At 45.7% G+C, this 25508-nt stretch overlaps 1 protein-coding gene across 2 annotated transcripts; it reads right to left on the bottom strand.

Moving 5' to 3' along the window:
- Positions 1-436: 436 nt before the first annotated feature.
- CHRNA4 (cholinergic receptor nicotinic alpha 4 subunit) lies at positions 437-25177 on the bottom strand. 2 transcript variants are annotated; one of them, XM_005444876.3, is made up of 6 exons: positions 24640-25177; positions 23229-23380; positions 19777-19821; positions 19576-19685; positions 8421-9801; positions 437-2604 (listed from the first exon to the last, which is right to left on the bottom strand). In XM_005444876.3, exons 1-6 carry the CDS (start codon positions 24698-24700, stop codon positions 2479-2481), a joined length of 1875 nt encoding a protein of 624 aa, XP_005444933.1. In that variant the 5' UTR covers positions 24701-25177; the 3' UTR covers positions 437-2478. The 2 variants fall into 2 exon arrangements, with proteins under 2 accessions (XP_005444933.1, XP_055579014.1); XM_055723039.1 differs by lacking the exon at positions 437-2604 and adding an exon at positions 5252-6834.
- Positions 25178-25508: the final 331 nt, after the last annotated feature.

The following is a 25508-nucleotide window of genomic DNA, read 5'->3' on the forward strand; positions in this document are numbered from 1 at the left end:
CCCTGACCCAGAAATGCCCAGGGTCAGGAATCTTCGCACTTTCATGATTATTTTATTGGTGCACTCAAAATTCAAAAAGGCGCTGGAGAGAGTTCAGGCCACCTCCGTGAGCCCAGCCTGCCTGCAGCACGGACCGTAAGCCAGCCCTGCCGCCATCCCCCCCCAACCCCCGTGGCATGCAGCCCTGCGATGCAGACTGCAGCTGCGTTGGTACATTTATGCACTAGACCTTGAAGATGTATGACTGTTTGTTTTCCTTTCATTGCCATAAGCAAACTCACTGACTGTGAAAAGGGATAAATTAGCATCTCCAAAGACTGAGTCTCTCTTTATTCTGAAAACAAGCAAAGAAGAGCAGCAGCTCTGGCTCCCTCATCCTCCCTCCCCGTGCTGTGCCAGCACAGCTCTTCATGGATCTGGCCCAAACCATGGTTACTCCAGGTTTTTATAAGCTGTACAGATTTTAAGCACTTGGCTGAGTCTGTGAACACAGAGGTCAGTTGTAGCTTCTTAAATGAGGCCAAACAGGCTGATCACTGCATTGATTTTATCCTGTACTGTTTGGACTGAATGCAGTAACTTGTATTTCAAAGAAGTCTCTTTAAACCATATTGTTTCAGTTCCAGCATTACTGTCACAAGCCTGTGCAGCTCTGTGCTCCTCACTGAGCCATGTGGCACAAGCAAGCTTTATATGCCAGGCTACAGCATAGGAATGCCACACGTCCCACCTGGGCTCTCACTGTGCCCAGGCTCTGGCTTCTACCAGGACCTTCTGTGCTGGCCTCCAGGCAGCTGCCTGCCTCTCCTGGTGTGTGTTCTCTGAAGCTCTGGGCCAGCCAGAGCTGCCTGGCAGCAAACTTTCACAGTGGCCAGACAGCCTTGTGCATGCTGATCCAGCTGCGGGCTGTGGAGGAGATGCTGGGTGAAGACCAGAGCCCCTCAGCTGCCATCCTGGGCTTTGACTCATGCAGTTACAGCAGGTCCCGGGGGAAACCTGTATTTTTAGACCATGTCTGTCTGCCTTTCCTTGCACACTGTGGTTAAATGTTTATAAGCCCTTCGGCCTAAGAGACCTCTGAAATAAGCAGGAGACACTGGGCTGGGTGCTGCTGTGCTGTTCCCACCTGGCACGCAGCAGTCAGCAAGGAGGGGGACGGTGGGTTTGTAATTGCTGAACAGAGAGGATGCTGAGCTGGGGGGAGTTACGGTCTGTTCCAGTGTGGTCACCCTCCTGCACTTGCAAATACATACATGGAAGAGGCAGAAGACAGATGACGCCCACACTTTCTTCCAGCCTTTCCCCCCCACATCTGGCTCAGCTGTGCCGTCATGCTCTAATGTCTCCCTGCAGTAAGACAAGGCTGCAGCATGCCCCGCTCTGTCTGGCCGGTGGTGCCTGTCCCTGCCTCCTTGCCGCAGGTCTCGCAGCAAGCATGTGCAAAAAGGTTGGTTTAGTTTGGCTAGAGCTGGGAAGAGCACAGCTGCTGACACAACTGGCCAAATTTAAGGCCATCATACCTGTAATTTCTGCAAAGCGGCATTCTGAATTCCCAAGTGTGGCTGGGTGTCCTGCTCAGGTTTCCCCATATAACGGCATTTTTCCTTACTATGCTAACACACCATCCTCCATTTCTGTTGTGGCTTCCCCACCTCTAAGCACCTTCCCCACCTACAGCAAGGGTTTTACAGCTCAGCGTGATCCTCTGCTATTTTGCTGCAGCCGTAACTTGCATCCAGGAGATTTCCTCTGAAAGAACACTGAAGGGCTACCAACATGGTCTGAATCTTACTCCCAAATACTTCTCTCATTTGCATGGACCTCACTCAGCTGTGGTCCCCATGGCCTCTGCAAGGCATTGGCCAAAGTAAAATCTGTCAATATAAAGACTGCAGCTGCTGTGCTAATGGTCACGGTTGGTACCGATGGGGCTGAGCTGCTCTGAGCAGTTCTTTTAGCCTTTCCAGTCTGTCTTGTCTTTACCAGCTGACCACAGACCACATCCTGCACAGGTATCCCAGATCTGGAATTTTATTTATAAAATGACTCATACAGGGACACACAGTCCTGAATCACTTCAGCTTGGCAGGGCAAGGTTACTTACTAGGCAGGGCACACTGAGACCTCTGAAGACAACTGGAGCGAATTTGCCAGGGGCTGGGTTGATGCGAAGCCTCTTTATGCGCTGCTCGAGGGAAGAAGCTCGTGTTCTTACATTGCTGAGTATATGGCAATGAATGCCACCATGCTATATACAGACTTTAATAAGAACTTTTCCCCTAAATTAGATGAAGGAAATGAAAATGGCTTGGCAAAACAATGCAACCTCGGAAAGTATTCCCAGAGAGCTCTGGAGCAACTCAAGCACGGACACGCAGTGAATTATTCAAAGGGCTGCCTTCATTTCTCTGCTCCTCTCCTTCCAGGTAAACTAAAATCCATAGACTGGGATATACTTTCTTCCCTCTGGGGCTATATTTAGATCATTCCAGCCAGCCACGGTGGGAGGAAGAGACCAACAGTTCCCAGCAAACACACAATGATGAACATCCAGAGGAAGATCCTGTCAATGACCATCGCAACGTACTTCCAGTCTTCTTTCACCTGGGAACACAGAGATGAAAGGCCAATTATTAACGTTTCTTTGAGGTTAAAACTTGTGATGACTATTAGTGCCTTATTCCAAAACAGGGTATTTTCATTTCAAGCCAGAGACAGGAGGAGAAAGTATTGCTTACATTTAGTGGCCCTATATGATGGCACAGATTTATTCTATCAATTCCTGATGTGGGAGCCAGATTCCCAGACTGTGTGGGTGTGCGTGTGCAATTGCCAACCCTGTTCACAGCTCCCTGGGGATGACATACGCCTGTGGATAATTAAGCTCGTCTGCACACTCACTATCCCATTTTCCATGAGCAACGGCTGTAATTGGGTGTGTAAGTGATGCTGCTATTCTAGTTGGGGGGGGGGGAGGGGGGAATTACTTGTTTCCCCATGCTCGTAAACATATTTGCTTACAGATTAACGAAGCAAGACTCTTTCTGTGAAGGGACTTGCAGCTTCGGGTGAGTAAGCAGTGCAAATGAACCAGCAAATAAGCGAGGTGATCTCCCTCACCCTGCTTTTTCTCCACTTTTGCCTTGCTGTGGGAGGATTTCCAGCAGTTCCTCTCTGGGGAGGTCTAGTACTTATTAATACCATCAGGCAGGAATTGCAAATGGCTATTTCATTAAGTAAGAAACCGCATACATATGAAAACCTCTTTTATTACATTATTATTATTAATTTCTTTCTGAGGAAGAGGACTGATCAGATGGCAACGTTTTATTTGATACGGCTTTACCCATTATAATTTCCTACAACATACCACTTGGTGATTAATAGATCCGAGGGCTGAAATCTGGCTTGCTGCCTTACTCTTTAGGGAAAACATCTCAGCAGGAGCTAGTTCCAGCTTTTTCAGTGGCCACGGTTGCAGCAAGTCAGGAGTGTGGTGTAAGGAGGAGACACCAAAGCCAAGGCTGTGCTTTGCCAGGGCTGCTTCACTGCACCCCCAGTTTGTGACCTGAGCAAAGAGTGGTGTCACTGTGCACAAAGCTGCCACAGCCATTGGGCTGTAGCATGAGTGAAAAACACACTACAATAGTAATGTAACACTGACGGTACAGGCCTTTTCATCCACAGATCCTAAGTTTGCTTTAAACAGATAATAATAAGGGAGTAGCCCAGAACAGGAGGTGTGAGGTAAAATACAATTTGTAGGAGACCTGGCCTGATTTCTGGTTCTTTAAGGATTTGCTGAGTATGCTGAAAATTCACTTTGGTAAGGGGAAGCATTCCAAACATCAGTGAAATAGTCATTTGTAGCAGGTGATGTTTTCACAGGCATAGTGGCAACTTCAGGTCCTAAAATATTATGATCCATCTGGCACCAAACAAACAAGCTCTGAGCACAATACGGTGACTGTAAACTCACCTTGAGTTTTCTCTTTCTTCATCAGTCACGGATGTCCCACTAAATTTTATCTTATACCTTGTGGATGGTACAGAGAAACTGTGATGTGTCAGAGGGAGGGAATATACCACCCTGGCTTCTATGACCAATGTTGTGACATTTCATTGATCTAAGAATATTACTCCTCTCAGATAAAGTATGTGGATTTAGCTCATTTTGGTGTGCTGAACCATTCATAAACTGATCATGGCTCTTTCAATGTATTTGCAAAGCACCTGTCATCACCCTGTGCCTCAATGCAGGCAATGTTCAGCAGAAGCAACACCAGCAAAACCAGTGCTTTAACTTTAACTACACCTCATTATTTGCCATGCCGACTGCTCCTTAGAGCTTTAAATCATCCGGCATCGCTCATCAACTTGGCTCAGTAAGCAGCTTTGAACACTGGGAAATGAGGCACACACTGAAGAGCATATTATGTTTTCCCATAATTTGTTCTCTGAACAAAGCATCTTAAATTTCAGGAATACCTGGAAGAATTGATTAAAAAAATTCATGCAATGGATAGTTTTATTCCCTTTAAAAATAGCACCAAGTTAAGCAAGTCTTTAGTATTCAATAGGCAGAGGTAATCAGAGGTTCATCCTGAAGCGTGTTACCTTCTTGGGGGAAACCATGTTGGTTTATGATTGTACAACCCTTAGCATACCCATCATTAATTAGAGTGAGTAGAAGAAACAGTGACCCTTGAAATCAAAAGGAATTCTCTCATCCCAAGGATAAGATCTCCATGGATAAGTCCCCTTTCCTGTACATGTTTTCTGATCTATTTGTCACTTGCTGAGAGTGCTTAAAAATCCTAAATTTAAAAAATAAAAAATAAAGTTAAAAAAAAAAGACTCTGATGCTTAAAATTCCTCATGAGAAGGGTAGCTAAGCAAGCTCTGGATTATTGTATTTATGGGATTAATGTCTCATGATGCAACCAATGTGTAAAGAAAATCTGAAATTTACCATCTGATGTCCCGCTGGAAAGCTGGATTGAGTAAATAGTGCCCCATTCTGGTAAAAGAAGCTTTTTTGAGTATTTATGCTCCTAAAAGTAAGAGCTAGATCATGCGAAGGAAGGAAATTAAATTACTTTCTCTTTGAGAAAAGAAGGGGGAAATGGGAGAAGAGGAACAACTTGAAAAGCTCAACAGAAATTTGCTTTCAAATGTAATGGTATATGCATAAATACTCAGCCCATCTTGAAAATGATGGCTGGGAGTGCGTCAGATGTTTGCAAAATGAATATCCAGCTTTAGATCAAGAGCACAGAAGGGTGAAATTGGAAATTATGGAGAGACAATGAAAAGAAAAAAGGAGGAGAAGGAAAAGAAAATTATCTGGGTTTTTTGTTTTGTTTTGTTTCCTGACAGCGCTGTAGCATTTCCCTGTGGTCCAGCTCCTGACGTGGAGCATGATCTGCAGAGGTCTCTCTGACAATATCTATGCAGCTGTCAACATCTGCCAACCCAACTCCTGAGCTGTATTTTGATTAGTTTTTAAGAAGCTCGCTCAAAACTGTTTTCAGGAAAGGATCACGGGCAGGAACCAGCAGACTTCCCCACCCGCAAATTCCTGAAAAGTGAGGGAATCTGCAGCTCTTCCCTGGTCTAGCTCCTTGCAGGTCTGAGGAGCAGGAACAGGGCATCCTGCCCCGGGATTTGCGTGGAGGGTTGAGTGCCTTGGTGACATCTGATCCCCAGGACCCAGAGCTGGCAACACAGATTAGAGCATTCCCGGGTGGTTTTATTGTACTTTGTTAAAAATAAACCGGTGAGATTATCCTGTGTTTCCTCCCCCTCAGTTACATTCTCTCCCATTTTATTTTTAAACTGTCTTCAAAGTCTTCTTATCAGAGTAGTCTAGAGATGCACACAGCGTAAGGACAACAAGGCTTTCCAGACGGTGCTACTGGTTTCTCGTTATTTTGGCTCGTGTGTGACATGCGACTTGTTTTACTTCTCAGTCTGTAATTAATTCCTAATGGCATTTCTATCATATGCTGGGACAACTCGGTCTTGCGTTTTCCCCAGTGTACCATTGTGCTTGTATTGTTTGCAGACGTCTTTTTGTAACAAACAACTGCCTCTTGCATTTCCCATTTTCTCTTTGCTGAAGCACTTAATTAAACGAGCTATTTACTTTTAATTTAGAAGCACTGCCCCTGTGGCAATGGTGCTTTAGAAAAAAAGACAGGAACTTCAAAAGAAGCTCTGTTCTCATTCTGGGAAGGTGCATGTGTCTGGAAATATTACCCGAGAGAGAGCGAGCTGTGTCTCAGGGGCTGCAGCTGCATCAGAGGTGCCTGCTGATAGATTTCTTGAAGACTTCCATGAAGAAATGCCACAATTTGATTTTGAGATGAAAGCAAATTCCTGAGTACTGATTTTTTCCACAATAAATGCTCATTTTATTAGATCAGTTCTGCTCTTTGCAGTAAATTTCAATTCCAGAAGGTCACGTTTCCTTCTTCTTTGTCATTTCCACCTGGAGAAAAAATGCTTTCCCACTTAACATTACTTGGATCCAGAAAAAGAAAACAGTACAGCCTCAAAGTGGCATCAGCAATTATTTCCCCAAACCTGAAAAGCCAACCTCTGCCTAACGTGCCAGCCACAACTGCTGGGAAAGAGCAGAAAACTGTGGACAGGTTTGCAGGCTCTTCCCGGGGAGCCCGGTGCTTGGTGGTCTGGGGGGCAACCCTTCCCTGCTCATCACTGGGTGTTTTGCTGGTGCCTTTGCTCGCAGGCTGAGCTGGCAGCAAGTCTGGTCAGAGCCCTCAAAACTGCTCCTTTTCTTCTGCTTTTGATGTTTGGTGCTGTAAATAGCTTCCTCCTCAGGATATTTGCTCCATTTCAAGCAGGAGTGGTAGAAGAAGGTATATGATGAAAAATTGTAGCTTCTGAAGACCGTTTTAATTTTAAAGACAGTTGTAAACATGGATTAAAAGCAAAGAACCCAAGATATTAATTGACTCAGCTCCTGATGATACCAACAAGCTTAGTAGAAAGAGAATCAGTTGAAATGAGGGGTATCATTGGTGTAATACTCTTTCCTTTGCACAATGGGGAAACAAGTGAGTTAAAATCAACTGACTTCCATGGGTTTAGTTGTGATTATTGCCAGGAGGAGAGAGCAGAGTTTAATTCCCGTGGTCCTAATGTACTTGTGAAGTGCTTTAGCCTGGCAAAAGTTCCGAGCTGCTGACTAATGAAGGTGGGGATGCACAGCCCCTCTCTGCCACAGATTTGTTCTGTGACCTTGGGTAGGTCACCCCATCTCTGTATTTTGGCTGTCACTCCTCAACATGAGGAATAAACAGTTACTTCCTCAAAGGGATGTTGTAAAGTGAAATACATTAAAGAACAGAGACCTCTCAAACTGTGCTGCCGAAGAGTATATAAATGGACAGTAGCACTTAATCTTTTGCTGCTGCTGCTAAGTGCTCAGTGCTGTGCAAAATGCAAATATAAAGACACTCTTCATGCCCAGCAAGTCTTGCATAAAAGCACTTGCACTGACTCTAAATCTTGAGAAAATCAAACTGTAAGCACAGCTGAAAAAGTACCTTTTGCTGAACAATCCCTCTAGGAAAAGCCAAATAAAACTTTAGTACAAACACTAACTTCAGTTATTTTGTGGCTTCCTTCTTTTTGTAATAATCAGCTAGCACACCGTATCCATAGTATTGCAGGGGAAGAGCTACAAGAGGTGTGAAGGGATGTGGTGTTTGTACATGCATCACCATCTTCATTAAAAAAAATTCTTTCCATCTCCGTTTGTAGCCATATTTACCCCTTCACAGTAAGTGTGAAATTTGTCTGTCCACCCACCTTCCTGCACAGAGCCAACTGCTCCAGTGGAAGTCCACTAATGAGGAATCGCATCACGCGGAGCTAAACATACCCTGTGATGTCCCCACGCTACTACATGCTTCCCACATCCACAACCTATTTTGGGAATTTGCTTTCCTAGGCTCAGTAGCCAGAGCTAATGCTTAATAAAAAACTGAGAGTGTGAATTCCCCATCTGTCAGAGGTTTCTCTATAAAGGATGTCTGCTGTGTTCCCACCAGATGACTGCTTTTTGGGTCTCTCTCACCATCTTAGCTGCTTTCTTCCTACCTAACAGCAAATTTACTCCTATTTTCTGCTGGAGAATCCTGTTGCTCTAAAGCAGCCCTGAGTGTAGTCTGATTGTGCTACCCTCTTGGTTTACATGCCTGCCAAGGCCCCCAGGGACAAAGTCTTTACCTGTGCCTATAGTGGCCAACGTGTTCCAAAGCCACACAATCAGGGAGGGCTGAGCCCGTGTCAGCCAGGATATTCTCTGTATAGCCCCAGGTTTGTGGGGGCTGCCTTAGCAGATAATTTTTGACTTACCCAAGGAAAGCAGGCCGAGTTATCATACTTACTGAGAAATCCGCGTCTTCTGCTCGCAGGTGGTCTGCGATGTAATGAACCCCTTCCACTGCCAACTTCAGGGCTGGGGACATCAACACAAGGTGTTGCTCTTTGGCGCTGTGAGTCTTGCTTCCTTGGGCTGGTGTGCCAGCTGCCTCATTCTTTTTGCATTTACACTTGCACTGAGGGGGCTTGTGCTGGGGCTGCTCTTCATTTAGGTGGTACCGCTGGGATGCTGGAGAACCAGTGGATTGGCCGTTGGTCTGGGAAGAGTCCTCTTGCAGGTAGCAATACTGGATGCTCCGGGACCTACAGCGGATGCTCCCTTCCTCTGCCTTATTGGGGCTGTACATCTGCTGCACACTTAGTGATCTGCCTTTCAAGATGGAGGTGGTCTGGGTGTCACCCAGAGGGCGGCATGAGGCTTGTGGAGAGGAGCAGGTCACCTGCACGGGCTCTGGGTGCAGCACAGAGTACTGCCCAGAAGGGGACTTGCAGATAGGCTGAGGCTTGGCTGGCTCCTCGAGGTGGGCACAGAAGGAAGACGTGGGTGATGGCTCATTACTCTGGGGGCTGGAGGAAGATGAGGTAGCGAAGTTGGGTTCCACATCAATCTCGGACCAAAGCCTTGGCGTATTGGTTACTTTGTGCATGGATTCAATGAGCTTCTTGCAATTGTCTTTCACTGCGGAGGGACGTTTCATGAAGAGGAGGCGTGGGACTATGTCAAGGAAGATCCTTCTCACCCAGTCAGGCATCGTGTGGGTACGTGGAGAACGATGGTGCACATTGAGGACAAAGACAGTGATAATGATAGACAAGGTAACAAATATCATGGTGAAGAGAAGATACTCTCCAATCAGAGGGATGACCAAGGAGGTAGATGGGATGATCTCTGTGATGAGCAGCAGGAACACAGTGAGGGACAGCAGCACGGAGATGCACAAGGTTATCTTCTCTCCACACTCAGAGGGCAGGTAGAAGACCAGGACAGTCAGGCAGGAGATCAGCAGGCAAGGGATGATCAGATTGATTGTGTAGAACAGTGGCAGCCTCCGGATAATGAAGGAGTAAGTTATATCGGGGTAGATCTCTGTGCAGCATTCATATTTCTTGCTGTTGTAATTGCCCACAGCATTGATGATGACCCATTCCCCGCTCTCCCAGTAGTCCAGCTGGTCCACATGACTGTGCATGCTCACCAAGTCTATCTTGGCTTTATCATAGGTCCAGGAGCCAAACTTCATTGTGCAGTTTTGTTGGTCAAAGGGGAAGAAGGTAACATCGATGCTGCAGGAGCTTTTATAGATTGCAGGTGGCATCCATTTAATTCTCCCATCATAGAAGAGGTGAGCCTTGGTCAGGTGGGTAACTGCAAAGTCACCGTCAGCACTGGGGAGAGATAGGAGATAAAAAAAAAGGATAAGGCTTCTCTGGTACATCTCAGCTCTGTTAAAGAAATAGGATATTTAGTGTTTGGCTTCCAAAAATGCACTCGGAGCACCTGAGAGATGCAAGAGGCACATTGTCTGCAAACTCTGGATCCATCCACTCTACCCAGTGGATTTCAAACTCTGTTGGCTTATGCAGGCACTGGATTCACATGCAAAAGTCAGCCCTCACCTTGCATAAGTCATGTCCTTGAGATGAATGTACGCAAGTTTTCCTCTAAGGTGTCCCCCAAACTCCCTGGAAAGGGTTGAGTTTGCTTTAGGGAGGTGGGAGGAACCACTATCAGGTAGCGTGGCCGTGGGCTCTGCAGAATTAATTGTGACAGCTGCTATAAATGAAACAGTGTTGGGTAATCATTCAGCCTCTTACATGTAAAACAGCAAGAACATCCTATTAATAGGAATAATGAAAGTTAATCTCTTGATTTCCCAGTCAGGAAGGGAGCTGTCTTTTACGGTGTCTTCTTACAGGGACTCTCAGTTGGGGTCTGTGTGCTGGCATAAGACAAATAGATAACAAGCCAGAATTTTATATCAGAAAGCCATTTTCCAGCCAGTGAAAAAGCTATTGCATAAAACAGCATTTTTTCAGTTTGGATCTGCTTTTCTCAGCTGATCAGCGCACTGAATTCCCACAGCAGCGTGCCACACACCCATGACACCAGCTGCTTCCAGCCCATCGGGGGGACTGGGATATGGGTGAGGGAAATCAAATAAGGCAACAGGAAACGCAAGTGCACTGGGGATTCGGGGGAAGAAAGACCACCAAGGAATGCCATACTCAAGCTGTAACAGTGTGGGAGAGAGGAGGGAGGCCAAGAAACTTCAGGAATGGGATCCCAGCCCTGGAGACAGCCCTGTCCTCCACCTGCCTTAGCATCACCAGCCACAGCTCCACACCTTCCTCACACCCGCAGCTCTGCTACTACACATCAAATGTTGAACCTACTGCTTGCCCTGGTGTGTGGACGCCACGGAAAGAAATTAGCTCATTAATAGATTCAGTTAGCACAGCAGGTAATTAATGCCCTGCATGACTATGAAGAAGCGCTGTTCCTCCCCTGCTCTCCGCAGGGAGGACATGGACTGTGACTTGTAAACTCCACATCTGGGGCCAAGTCCATGGGCACCTTCTCTACAGCAGTGTCCTTCCCCCAGGCAGTGTCTGCAGTGTCTGCAGCCTGCTTAAGCTTACACAAAGAGCCAGGACTGAAGTGCTCAGAGCTGCACAAGTGACATATGTTCATGTTCAAATAGTCATTGTGGTTGGAGACGGGATGTTTAAACCACAAAATTACACCTTCACCTGAAAACGAGCCAAGCCCCGACATCTGCAGCCCCTTTGTGCAGTGACTGGCTGAAACTTCAAACCTGCTCGCTCTCCCTTGATTTCTACTTGCAGACAGAGGATTTGGGGATCCATAGACAGTCACAACCTGGATAAAACACCCTGGTTAAAGAGGTTTTAAAATATGAGTGAGCTTTGGATAGAGCTGAAGTGGTTTTTATCATGAGCAAATGTCTGAAAGTTTGAAATCGCAACTGAAAAAAGCAGGTGGGATCTATTTGTAGAGCAATGCCCTCATATCTAGCCACAGGAACAGAGAAAAGAGAATCCAAAAGAAAAGAGCATCCAAAAAGCAGGGAGGGAATTGGGGACCGTCTTATATACCCAGCTTGCGCCGCTGCAGAGCTAGGGGATACAGAGGAAGAAGCCTGTTGTGTGATGCTGAGTTGCAAAGAGCAACGCTGCTAAACAAAGGGGAAGCTGAGCAGGGGAGGGAGAGCTTCTGCTAAAAACTTGAGATGAATTATTCAGGCTGATATAGATAGAAAGCTCTCTGCTCCTGCCCAGCCCTCCCGGCTGGAGCCCATCCAGCCTGCAGCCGCGTTCCCAGCAATTGGCAACCCCCCTTGGCCCCGCTCTGCTGCTTCAGCGCTCAGATGTGCCCTGACAGCAGCCGCACGGTGACGGGGTGCGCGGGGGTCACAGCTCTCCTCTTCCTCACCAGCAGTAAGATAAACAACACAGGGATGTTGTGGTGGGTCCCTCAAGCTGCAGAAGGCAGAGGAACTTCCCTAAATTTATTTCTTTAGGAGACCACCCATTAATTCATATGCAAAAAGGGAAAAAAACAGACTTTCTGATATCTCTTCTTGCCCTGTGAAGCATCTTTGTCAGCCCATGACCACACTGGCTTGCAGTGAGGCTGGTGTAAGTATTGCTTATTTTGGGGAACAGTGGCAGGATCCGGCCCTCAGTGAGCTGTTCTGACTAACACAATACCTGGGCAGACATGGCACATGTCCCCAGCCCCCAGGGTCACAGCCCAGATCTTTGTCTTTTAGGACTGTTTTCCAGGTTAGATGAATTAATGGAAAAATAAATCAGAATTACTGTGTGGTGGGGCATCATGTTTTTACTAAACTCTTCTTTGTTTCTATAATGGAAAGCCTTTGCTCTTGGTGGCAGATTTTTGAAAATAAAAAGAACACAGAAGGACCCAGTGCTTTTTGACCTCTGAAGTGAACTTTTTCTAAAGCTTTAAAATGTGGTGTTGGTTTGTTGTTTTTTTTTTTTTAATTTTAAGACAAGAAAGCTAAAAATATGTACAAACCCAGATTGCTGTCTCAAAAGGATCAAGGCAAAACCACCCCTGTGTTTTACTCCAATGCAAGTAAAACTGAGCAATGCCATTGTACCATCCATGCAACTTCTTTCTTACCTGTTCTTTCTTAAGTCTAATTTATACTCCAGGACCACTTGCTTTGAATGAAAACCATATTTATTTTTTCCTCCTGGGTTTTGCCTGCACTATAAAGCCAGATTGAGACATGAAACATGCACAGCAAGTGACAGTCCAGTGTTTGCTGTTCTCGGTGGTTTTCTTTCTAAATCTCAATAGGAATTTGGAATCTAATTCTGCATTTAATGAGATCTCAGAGGCATGATTAAATCATTCATTAATGAAACAATGTGATTATACATTACAGAAAAGGGATAACGAGCATCCACTAGTGTTTTCCTTCTTAGGTAGAGCAATGTGTAAGTGGCTGGGTAAACAACACAGACGTGTGTTTCTCCTTTTGGAAGGTGTTGGGAAAGGGCATGAAACTCTTGCTAAAAATTCATCCAGGAACAATAATAATTCATGTAATTGTGTTTCATCTCCAGAAACGTCTGGCAGTTTTGCAGTCCTTGCGTGACTAGCCACACGCCTCTCTTTTGCAAGCACTGATGTAACCAAGTGGGATGCTGCAGATCTCGTGTCAATTATTTCCATGATTGACCTGCTTCTTTGATGAGGAAATTATTTTTTAATTTATTGCCTAAACAGCATTGTTGTGGGTCCTCTTTGGCTCACACATTATTACAAATAACACTGGTACTGCCTTCCAAGGTGGATTTTGACTACAGTGCCATGGCAGGTGTGAAACCAGCAACAGAACGGCTCCATGCATTTGAGAGTCAAATAATGACTCTGAGGAGCCATAAAATACCCTGGGATGCTCCTGCTTCTCCCTCACCAGCCTAACAGGGCTGTGAAGTAATTCCTGACTTTACTGGGCATGTTTGAACTTCTCGTTGCAGTTCAACGTAGAGATACTTCAGCAGTTTGTAAGCAGGGCACATTAGCCAAGCTGCTGTACACAGGCTGTACCCAAGCCAGCTATTAACGTGCACAGGTGTTCGCAGTTTTCCTAAGCCTTCATGCATACATGTATTTTTGCCTTCCCAAAGCTTACCACCCACACCGGACCTTCAAGCATATGCTTACTGGATTGGAAGCTATGCTTGCTGGTGCCCTGCCGATGTGGGGTGCACCTAGAGGGATGCTTTGATCCTGGGTGAGGCTTTCATCCTGGTCCTTTTGACATGAGAGAGGGAGCAAAAAGATCACCTGGCTCTTGACGGTCTTCCAAAGCCTTTCCCCAGCCTCCTCTGAGGGATGACAGTGAGACAGCCGACTGCAAATGAAGCCTGCAGTTAGGAGACTGGGGAATTCCTGTTTTCTCGTGGAAAGCTTTGCTGCGTGAAAACCCAATCCTGGCCAAGTTGTACCAACAACCCTGACTGCATAACATGAATATTCCCTTACACAGGAAGGTGGGAGATGTGGTACAGTGGGACAGAGAAAATCTGCAGGTGTTCCTTTACAGTGGTAGTGCATTTTCGGCTCATTCAGTCCACACCACTGCGTTGCGACAGTTGTCATGAGAAACCGTTTGGAAGAACAAGCAAGTGCAAGGTAAACATCACAAGAACATGGGAATTAAGATAGTCAGGCTCTCCTGATTACTCTGACCTGACAGCTCTAAAAATCTGTCAGTAATAAAGTACTGGAGCTCTTATATTTTCATGTCAAATACAACAGTGCACAGCAATCTTTAAAGAGAGAAGACAGTTGCTTATTTTTTTGCCAAGGAAATAGCGATGCTGTGTTCTGCAGCCGCTGATTTCTCATTTCGAGAATAAAGGCTGTTCCTCTAAAACCTTCTAAGTTTATGAGGGTTCAAGAATGACATTGTTTTACTGGCAGTCATCAACCATATTTCATTAAAAAGCTCTGCTGATGGAGAATCTTTTTTCTTTTTTTTCCCCATTTCTATTTTCCCTGCAGTTGGGAGATACATCACCTCACAAAATTAAATGTTTTCAGAATGCATGTAAATGAGGCACACATTTATTTTAATTTCTGATGATACAATTTAAATCCAAACGGAGCTTTAAAACCCTGAAAATTAGCTACATACACATATGGATAAAGCTAGAATGACCTCATTTAAAGCATTTTTCATGAAACAGCAGTAAATGAGAAAAACTGCAGTTTCAAGACCCCTTTAAAGACCATGCCCTGCACCCTTTGGTATACATTAAAGATGTGCTTCTGTAATGTTCAGATTAAAATACTCTCTAAAGGCAAACCAGAGAATATTTTGCTTAACGATTGTTTTGTGCTTCCAAAATGATAACTACAAACGCACAGGCTGGAAGGAACCTTGATAACTACAAATGCACAGGTTGGAAGGAACCTCTGGAGATTGCCTAGTCCAAAGCTAGACCCTGCTCAAAGCAGGGTCAGCTACAAGAGGATCAGGACCTTGCCCAGTTGGGTTTTAAATATCTCCAAGGTCTTGGCAACTGGGGTACAAAACATCTTGGGTATGTAGATGGAGGTGTCTGTGCACTGATGGGATTTCTTCAGGTCGCTTCCCAGGTTTTCCTTCCTTCAGATGTTTAGAAATCAGTGATGTTTTGGTTGTTCCTCATTAAAATAGGCACCTGCCTCAGAAATGGCTGTGCTACACCAAAGAAATGAGCACAAGTTTCTCAGAAGGCTCTAACACCGCTGAATTCATGTGTTTTGCTTCAATTCTTCCCTTTGCCAAGAACCCTTGTCAGCAGTTTGGAGGCAGAACTCTAGCTCTGTCCTTAGCATAAGGGTAGGAGAAGTCCTTGAATGCTAACACAGCAACAGCCCACCAGAGAGATCCCTCTCACAGATTTCTTTCTATCAGTTCCTGTAGCACTGGGCAGAGCTTGGCAGCAAACTTCAAAAGCATCTAGAGATACAATGCCTCTCCAGAAATCATTTAAATTCCTCCCAGAAGAATCAGGAAAACTTAAGTGTGAAGTAGTGATTATGGGCCTGTTATAGGAACAAACTGGTGCAAAATGACAAGATCCATGCAAGTGCACACATACGCACAAATAAAAATGTCAAGAATGTTTCCAATATTTCAAAGGTTAGTCCAGGGCATTTTCTGGTATTTCTCCTCCAAACAGCTTTGGGATGAGTCAGGAAACCAGTGTTACTCCAGAAGTCTCGCTGGTTGCAGATATCATAGTATAGTTCAAAAGAACAAGCTGCTATAGTGTAGTTCAAAAGAACTCTGCATTTTCATCGTTTTCAAATGCTGCCTGCCAGATCATCTCCTAACCCAGTCCCGTAGTCCTTTGTGACCATATTATCACTGGGTGAGTTCCTCAAGATAGTTCCTACTCCTAATTACAGAAAGTTGTATTTGAACACCCCTCATGTATGATCTTGGGGTTTTGGGTTGTTTTTTTTTTTTTGTGGTTTGTTTGGGTTTTTTTAGTTTATTTTATGACTATGGAGTCTAAGGCAGGGATTAATTTTTGGAACAGCTAACACCAGAAAATATTGAAAAAGAAGACAATTTCAAAGTCTGAATGTTCCCAGTAGCTTCCTCCCAGGTTTTACAATCATCAGGCTAGAGAAGGCAAATGTCATGATGCTATCATGGATATCCACGTTGAAAACTAGGCAGTGAAGATCACATGTCAAGTTCCCTGCCCATCCAATTTGCTCAAGAACATGGTCCTGTATTCTGCCAGGCAACTCTGAGCAGCTGGAGCACCTGCCCGCAGTTACAGAGTTTTCTCCTCTGGCATTTCTGTGTTGCATGGGGTCCAAACAGTTCAACAGAGCAGTGGAGAAGTGAAAAGAAAATCAAAATGCAGCCCCAATAGCTTATTCCCTGATTAGACAACAATGTGGGGTTTGGGTGTGGTTTTTTGTTGATTTTTTTTTAATATACTTTAAATATACAAAGGAAAACTAAAATGTGCTTTGAATCCATTCATGAATGGGAAAATAAGTCAACGCAGATTAGATAATTCATTTATAAATTATTTGGAAGTGTTTGCAGAGCATTTACAGCCTCATCTGAGGGACAGCTGCCCTTGGCAAAGAAGAGGCTTTGTTGCTTCACTATTAACTCATATTCCTCTGTTATACATAAGTTTTGTCACATTTAGTAGAAACTGTTTACATAGCCTTGGAACTTATCTCATCAAGCCTGAAAATTCAACAGCATATTAATTTCCCTGTCGGATATTAATTTGGTTTTAGATTCCTTATGAATGTTGACAACTACAGATACTCTCTAGGCCAAACCAGCTGAGTTTACTGATTTAATTTGGGCCTCTAGAGTGGATAAATGGAAGTTTTTGACAATAATGAGCTTAGATATGGGAATAACCTCACAACAAGGGGTTAGGTTTCCTTAAAGATGTAAATCTCACATCAATTTAAATTTCGCCATTTCTATATATACCCCAAGGTGAAAACAGAAGGGCATTTGTATAATCTCCTGTCCAGAAAGTCTCCTTTCCAAAGGATACCATCCCAAACAGAAATGCCATGCTTCTGCCAGAGCATGTGATGAGCAATAAATAGCTCACATGAAAAAGCCTGAAGGGTGTAAAAGGCCAGTGTGGCCATTCTCTGGCTTCTACTGAAGTCTCTGTGCACATTCTTTTGCTCTTAGGGACCCAGAATTTTGTGCATCTACTTTAAATTCCCTCTGAACTATATATATATAATATATATATGTAAAATATGAGATGAAATCCTTGTCACCATCACCCATAACTAGTCGCTGTCTTTGCAAAACCTTGCTTTCTGAAACATTCCTAGCTGAGATGCCCACAAGGACAAACACTGGTTATGCAGCCGGTGAGCTGCCATGCAGAAGAGCCTCATCTTGGTGTCCCATCATGATACCAGTTTTGCCTTGCAGGCATCGCATTTGCACCACATTGCCCTGCAACCCCTAAACCCCATGAAACCTGGTTGTTAGAGCAGTGCAGCTAAGATATTGACTGCAGCTTCAGATGTGTTCGATAGGAAGTTAGGTAGAAGAGAGAAGTATATCCCAGGGCAGAAAAGAGTTTACATAAGATTGGGTGAAAAAGCATGGGCAAATATATCTGCAAAGAGGTATAGAATTAATGGAAAACCATTACAGACTGGTTAATGCTTGGCGCCTACATCCATGTTTAATTCATGGAGAAAAGTAACCAATTAAAAATGCATGATAGACTCATGACAACCAACAGAGGAATGCATGATTATTAATGGTAAGTATGGATAAAAGGAGAGAAGTAGCTCAGATTTAGGTAGCTGGGGCACTAGATCTCCGTGCGCGGCAGCAGGTGACCAGCACAGCCAGACATGCTGTCTGCCAGACCTCCCTGCAAGTCAGTCCAAGCCAAGCAATAAGGTGGGCAATGCTGGAAGACTCGCACCCCAGATGAGGAGAAGAAAGACATTCCGGAATAGCTGCTGCGGCCAGCAGATTGGCAGCTGCTCCCCGGAGTGAGAGCAGCAGCAAACTAGGACAGCAGGGCAGAGGGTCAGAAGCCAAAGGCTACCCAGCTCAGAGGTCTGGGTGCCCACTGACCTCTGGGGGCTGCTTTTAGCATGAAGTCCCAAAATAACTAGGGCACAAAAGGGTACTGAGGGCTTCCTTGTCACTGCTAGGGCCCTCCTTGCATGGATGGTGCCATCAGCCACGGTGAGCACGGTGAGCCAAGGTGCAGAGGTGACACAGCTGGCTCTTGTGTACCGGTAGCTCCAGCAAACAGATGGTTTAAAGCACAGATGTCCCATAGGTGATGGAGATTCATGTAGCACTATTTCCTTTGGCAATATGGTCCACCACAACAACTACCAGAAGCTCCAAAAATAATAATCCTTACCATTTCCATTAATTAAGCAATGAGAAGGATGAGGACATGTATTTTTTCCAGTGGAAGCTGTGAACACCTTTCTTGGCTGCAATGTGAGGCACTTGTAATACAATGTTAATGCTCGGAGTGTGTCCCTGTAGGATAGGAAGGTCCAAGTGCCCATGAATTAGTTATTTCCATTGGTCTAATCTCTGAAAGGTGCTATGTGAGGATGCAGTGATTTTCAAGAGGTTTGCAATCACTCCACATCACTGAGGATCAGAGACAAGCTAATGGGAAAGATAACAATGTCCACAGTCTCCAAAGCTCACAATTCCCTGGACAGATTTCTCCTTCAGCAAAAATATATATATTTTTTTTTTTTAAAAAAGAAAACACCAAAACACAAAAGCAAAATCATATCAAACTAGAACCAGGCAACTCTTTATTAAAAATGAGCCCGGCTTCTGTTCTGAGTGTTTTCTCTCAGAAAATATCACATGCAAAGATGTTTTTGTTTGATGCTTGCAGCAAGTGTTTTTCTCTAGAGCCTGTGCTGTGGAGGGAGACTGGGATATCCTACATCCTAGGAGACTGGAGAGCTCTGGTATGATAAGCCAAGGAGAAAACAGTCTTGGCACTTGGACAATCTTTCTAAGAATATCAACAGCCTCCAAAGGAAAGAAAGAAAATAGCCACCTGCTCCCTAGGAAGTGCCCATGCAAGAGATGGATTTCGAGCATTCGGGGTAAGGAACAAATACGTATTTAAGAATAATTCTAGAATGGTATTGGGTTGACCTGAAACCTGTATTTGTAGACACACAAGTCTGACGTTTCAGCATATTTGCCTTATTTAAGCCTATCCTCAGTAACTGGCTTTTCCAGTTGATGGTGATGAATTAGGGGAGAGCTCCTTGGTGAAATGAAATTGAAGAGGACTGAAAGCTCAAATCCAGCTTAATTGTGTATCTGACATGTGAAAAGAAAAAATACCTGGCATCCCCCAACAAAGCTCGCTGCCCAGGGAAAGGATCATTAGGAGAACAAAGCCCTTGTGATGAATGTTAGTCATGTCATTTAAGGCACATCTGGGACCGATATTATGACAGTCTACATGGAATTCAACCACAGAGAACAAAATAAGGAGGAATAATTGCAATAAACACCTTAACACCATGGGCAGAGAACATTTGCAAGGATGGGTTTGCCCTCTGGCCACAGTGCTCACACTCACTTGTTGTAGAGGACAATATCTGGCCTCCAGATGAGCTCCGAGGGGATGCGGATGGATGTGACATTTTCATACTCTTGGGGGTCCCAGCGTAGTTTGTAGTCATGCCACTCCTGCCAAAAACAAGGCAGTTACAAAGCTGGGAGAGTTCAGATTGTAAAACTGAAAAGGAACTTGGAAAAGTATGTATTTCAATGCACCCACCTGTTTCACCCACACGTTCGTGGTCATCATTTGATTTTTCTCATCCTGAAATGCAAGGTCAGACAATGGTTACAGAAGCAGATGAAGCGGCCCAAGGAACTCATTAAATTTATCTTAATTGCACTTCATTTCTGTAATTATAAACCACCTCTGCAATAAATGTAAATTCCATCTTGGAATTAAAAAACAGATGTTTCTGTCATTTAACATGGGACAGGGCACAGCTGCCTGATACCGCTGAACAGCTGAGCCTGCACCTAAGCGGTCTTGTGAGCAGACAGACTTGAATTTATTGGGATTTTTCTCACTGCTGATGGATTCAGCCTAAAATGATGGGACCAGGCAGAAGAAAGAGCTCCACAGCTTGGCTTTGACCTGAGCACTGAGGGAAGGGGAACGAGGGATACAGATCTCCTTACTCACACCTATGAGTGCTCAGCATCATCTGCAAGTAGTGTTTAGTTTAGATGTGAAACATCATCCGTGAATACAGCTCTGGGAACATGAAGCTCAGCAGTGTTCATCCTTCTACCAACTACATGAACTTAGAGCGCTATGGGTTGGGTTTTCTGAATAAACCCAAGCTGCTCTGGGGCTTATTTATGGTTTTACTCATAGGTATACCCATGCTGTCTGTTGGTAGACTTTCTCCCAGCTTGAAGTACAGAAAGTATGGAAAGGTAAAACTATACTATATAAATACTTTTAAATAATATAATGCAGGCATAATGCTGGCAGCACTGTAGTAGGACTAATTACTGCTTGCTGCTTGCCTTGCATGCTTGTTACAACCCCTGTGTAAATAACTCAGACCAATTATGTGGGGCAGAGCCTAGTGCTGATCTGATTCAAGTGTCACATCAGAGCCTGGAGCTTTTTCATGTGGTTGTTTCTTTTCTCTCTCTCTCTGGTCAGCTACAGAACTGACAGGGCTCAATTTGAAAGCAAACTGTTTGTTGTTAACCTTGCTCTTGTGGCAGTTCAGGATTAATTCTGAACATTAAACCCAGGACATTCAGGCTGGGGTGGGTGGGTGCTGTGCCTTGCCCTCGCCGAGCATCTGCACTGCTGTTGTGGCACCAAGTGTAAAACGTGATCAGAGATACCCTTGTCCGGGGTTAGGGACCAGAAGCACACGGAGGAAGGAGAAATTAAAAAAACATTCAAATTTTGTTTGTTGTTAAACAAAGAAAGAAAGGGAAATCATGCAGCTGTCTTCTTGGGTGCTGATGGGAGATGAGGAATGCCACAGGAGGAGGCTGCCATGCCCTGGACTGAACCAACCCTCGAGCATCTGCTTCTCTTACAGCTTTGCAATTCAAGCATCTCAGGGTCACCACCACAGTCCCTGCACTGGGGATCCCAGTCCTGCAGGTGCTACCCTTTACTGGCATTTCCCTCCCTGGCTGGGTGCATACCCCTGGTGGAAACTCCTGCCCATCAGTACAGCCGAGGGCTCTACCACCCTCCCGACTTGAGCGAAGCAGGACTCTGGTCCATGGCTTTATCTCACAGGGGGTTTGCGATGTGCTGATGAGTCTCCTGCGCCTGCACGGCTGAGTTCTCCCGCACGGAGCCAGCCCAGAGGCTGCAGCAGACGGTGGTGTTGCCCTGCCTGGCCTCTCTTCTCAAGGTGAACGCAGCACATGAGGTCCTGCAGAGACACGGGCTGAGAAAGCCAGATGTGTTTCTCAGTGGCTGCTCCTAGACATATCCTTGATCCCTTAGCACTTTTTTCTGGGCTCAGAAAACCCTCAGCACACCACGGTGAGGTAAGGACATGCAGGGATGTCAAGTTCCACATTGATTTTTGTGTGTCGTCCCATCCCCACGCCCCTACCCCACCCCCAGCTTTTGTCAGCAGGAGATGGGAGTTGAATACGGCTCTGATTTCTCTTTCAGACTTCTTGTCGTTGGAAGCTGAATGTCAGGTCTAGCAATTGCAGCAGGGCTTGCACTAAAACAGTGTCACTGTCAGGAAGGAGGAGAGACAGCTGAAGTGCTGCAGTGCTGGCAGGGGGTGTCATCAGTCCCCAGCCACACGGAATGGGGCAGGAGGGCGTGAGAGCTCTCCTCCAGCCGTACCCACCGGCTCCAGCATGGAACTGCCTGCTAGTTGCACTTCTAACCACTGACATGATTTTAAGAAGATTAATTCTCCTTAAGTAAACTGAGAAAAGCACTATGAAGCAGGTGTATCGATCCTCCCTCTTCCACAATTCAGCAGCTGCATAATGGAAAGTCTCTCTCATGCCTCCACAGTCACTAATGTCTCATCTTTAGTCTTATCAATTATTCAGATGAGAACCGTACAACTTCAACATTAGCAACTGCAAACAGCCCTGGATCCCTCAGGCTGACGTAAGAGAGAGGAGGGGAACAGGAGACCATGTCTGTGCTGCAGAGGTGGAAGCCGATGGCCTGAGCACAAGGAGATGCAACTGTCCAGCAACTAGTTTCTTTGATTTCCCACCTCCTGCACCACCTTGGCTCTGTTTCCTCTGCATCTCCAAACTCTTATCTCAAAATCTAAAATATTGTGGACAGTCATCTGTTATGATTGTTCCACATCAGCAATGTCTTTAAGTTCCATTCCACTTCCCATTATCACACTTTTTTCTGGGCCACACAAAGACAGTAAAAAGCAGCACAGAGCCTCCGAGAGTGATGCTGGTACTTGTACCGACACAAACACACTGTCCTGGGAAGAGTTGTGTGCAGACGGGGACAGGAGAGAGGAGCATGCGGGAGCAAGATCTGCACCAGCTGGAAAGCCTGTGTGTATGCTTAACATCTGCAAGCCCCGCAGGGATCTCCTTTGGATTCAACACTTGACCCCAGCTCACTGTGATACAGTAATCCTTTAAATAACATTTCAGTGCTCATCAGTCCGGAGTGTAAACCACTCCGTTTTGTAAACAGCTTATGCAGTTTGTACACATGTAACTTCTATTTGAGCAAACGTTCTGAAACAATTTTCTTGTTAACATCTGCCAGATTAGCTAAAAACCCTCAAAACTTTAATTTGCAGAAAGCTCTCCAGACAAGCTATCTTCCAGAGATGCTTAAACCACTCTTCCTTTTAGCTTGCGTAAATTAGTGTTAATAATTACAGCTTGAATTCCAAATCAGCTATTTGGTTTTTCCCTTAGCCAGGACTCTCTGGCATTTATACCAGCTGCTCCACTGCGCTACTCTGATCAGCCCCACAGGTTTTGATAAGGCATTTGGGATTTTGCCTATAGTAAATGAAGAAAAAATGATACACTTCGATGACCAGCGACACACATGACTCATCCCTCATTCCAGCAGAGCTCTCTGCGTGACAACTCTTCCCTGCTGAGAGCAAAGTCTTCCCACCCCAACCCTGGATCAGCCAGTAAAACCCACATGCACCAGGAGCCTCTCCTCACACCCCAACACGGTTAATCTTGGCCACTTGTTGCACTTACAACATCGATGAGCTGGGCAATGGACAAGCCGAAGCGGACGAGTACGACATCTGAAATGTTGGCGACGGGACGGGACCACTTGTTATAACCAGAGAAGAGTTTCTTCAGGAGACGCTCTTCCGCGTGGGCTCGTGTTTCCACATGACCGAAGGCTGTGGGGAAGGCACGAGGCACAATGGCATGAAACACATGCAGCTCCAAGCGGTGGCATAGCTGAAGCCTGCCCCGAGGAGCAGCCCCAGGCCAACCCCAGCAGTGGGCAAGTAGGGTCACATGGGAGGGCGATGCACCCTTGGTGACTTGCCTCCCCTCTACCCCAGGCATTGCCACGTATTTCTCACCCTATCCAACCACAGTGGCCAATTCCCAGTGTAGGGTTTCTATTGCAAAGCAGGATTGATCTGAAGAAAGTGGGGGCATCAGTAATACCATTTGAAAAACACTGCATGGGCTGTTCTCCCTTGAATCTGGTCTAAATTTTATGGTCACGTTGTGGCAAGTTTCTAGCACTGAAGTCGGCAAGCAGGGAAGAGGGATGCTAGAAGAGCAAACCAAAAAGGAAAAAGCAAACTTCTGCTGGGAGTTAGGGATGGTGGATCAGATTTACACACAAAAACTGGCATCAAATGCATTAGGGAAAAAAGGCAGACTGAAATTCAGCTCTTCAAACTAACCTTCATAGCTGGTCTTTCACAAAAATGATGGGTGAAGGAAGAGGATGGGGGAGAGCAGAAATTAGATAACAAGACCACGGTTTTCCTCAATAACTTTAAAAGTTGGAAGCCCTAAGGAGCAGCCCTGACCCTCCATGTATACTACAGGAACTGTTGTGCGTGCCTGTTGGTTATTAAAAATGAAGGCCACCCTTCTTCCAGGGGGCTGCCGGGGGGAGGGCTGCACTCCTGTGCTAGCTGCACACAGATGCATCATTCACCATGGATGGCGGGGAGAGGGAGCCGGGGGCTCTCCCCGCATCCCTCATGGAATATGGCTCCTACTTAGTCTTTAGCTGCCCTGGATTATACAAAGGGAAGCATTAGCCGAGCGCTGGCTGTGCTCTCCCCAGCCGGAGCTGTAGCCCGGAGACACATTAACACACTTTACCCAGGGAAGAAAAACCCAGGCAAGAAGCAGGATGCTGAACCCCTCCTGTATTCTCCCTCCTGTCCCCTTCCCCACCGCAGCTTTAACCCTTTCCCCATCAAATCAGGCAAGGAGCAGAAAATAAAAGCAAAGCATTGCTCAGCAGAGGCTGGTATTTAGGGGACCTGCAATGATGGGGCAGGAAGATGCAGGAATGGGGGAAATTCCTTATTCACAGGGACCAGTCTTTGCAGCATGCCTTTGAGGTGGTTAAGGGAGAAAAGAGCTAAAAAGCAGAGCAGGGGTAGAAGAGCTTTCTCAAACTTACCGGGGAAGATGCTGGCACACAGCAGGAGGAGGAGGTTTCCTTTAGACACGAGAATTCCCATTGTGGAGCAGAGCTCAGGCTCTAGTACGCAGAGTCTCCCGTCAGGGCAACTTTTCCTCTCTGAGCCTCTGGATCCTCCAGCTTCATTCCCTTAAATTCCTTTCTCTCTCTCCCTCTCACCTTCCTCTGGGAAGGGGTAATAGCTGGTGGGGAGTTTGTTTGTTTGTTTTTTCTTTTCTCTTCTGACTGATTTCCAGCTCTTCCTCCTAAAAGGATGCTCTTCCCCGGGACACTGATGCACATACACTGGCAAGAGATGCGTAAGGGCTGCAGAAAGCTCCTGTAAAGACACAAAATGCACAGGCTCCCTGGGCTCTCCTGCTTGCTCCTCTCCCCTTTCCTACGGGGCGGTTTGGCTGCTGGGTTTATTTGTTGCTGCTGCTGCTGCTGCTGCTGCTGCTGCTGTTTTCACCCTTCCCCCAGCCCTTTGGGCAGCCTTTGCTCAGCTTTTGCTGCTGATGGGCCACCGATGCCCACGCCAGCCCTTGGTGGAGCAGAGAGGGAGCACTGAATGTTTGTATATTTAATGTAGTTAGACCTGCCCACCTCCTGCTTAGGAGGAGGAGAGAATCTATGCGCTCCAGCAAACAGGCTGCAGGGAGGAAAACTTTTAGTATGAGGAATAAAGAGGGAGATGCAGATCCCAGCTGCAGCCAGAGATGGTGGATGTGGGGGCATCTGGGATCTTTATAGCACCTGAAGCCCAAACAGTTCTCAATTAACGAAAGCTGTCTGTTTAATCTTGTCCAAGTGCTTTTCAAAATCACTCCTGTAGACAAACAGGGTAATTAGCCTGAAAGGGATTTCTG

The sequence above is a fragment of the Falco cherrug genome, chromosome 10, assembly GCF_023634085.1.
Source record: "Falco cherrug isolate bFalChe1 chromosome 10, bFalChe1.pri, whole genome shotgun sequence".
Lineage (NCBI taxonomy): Eukaryota > Metazoa > Chordata > Aves > Falconiformes > Falconidae > Falco > Falco cherrug.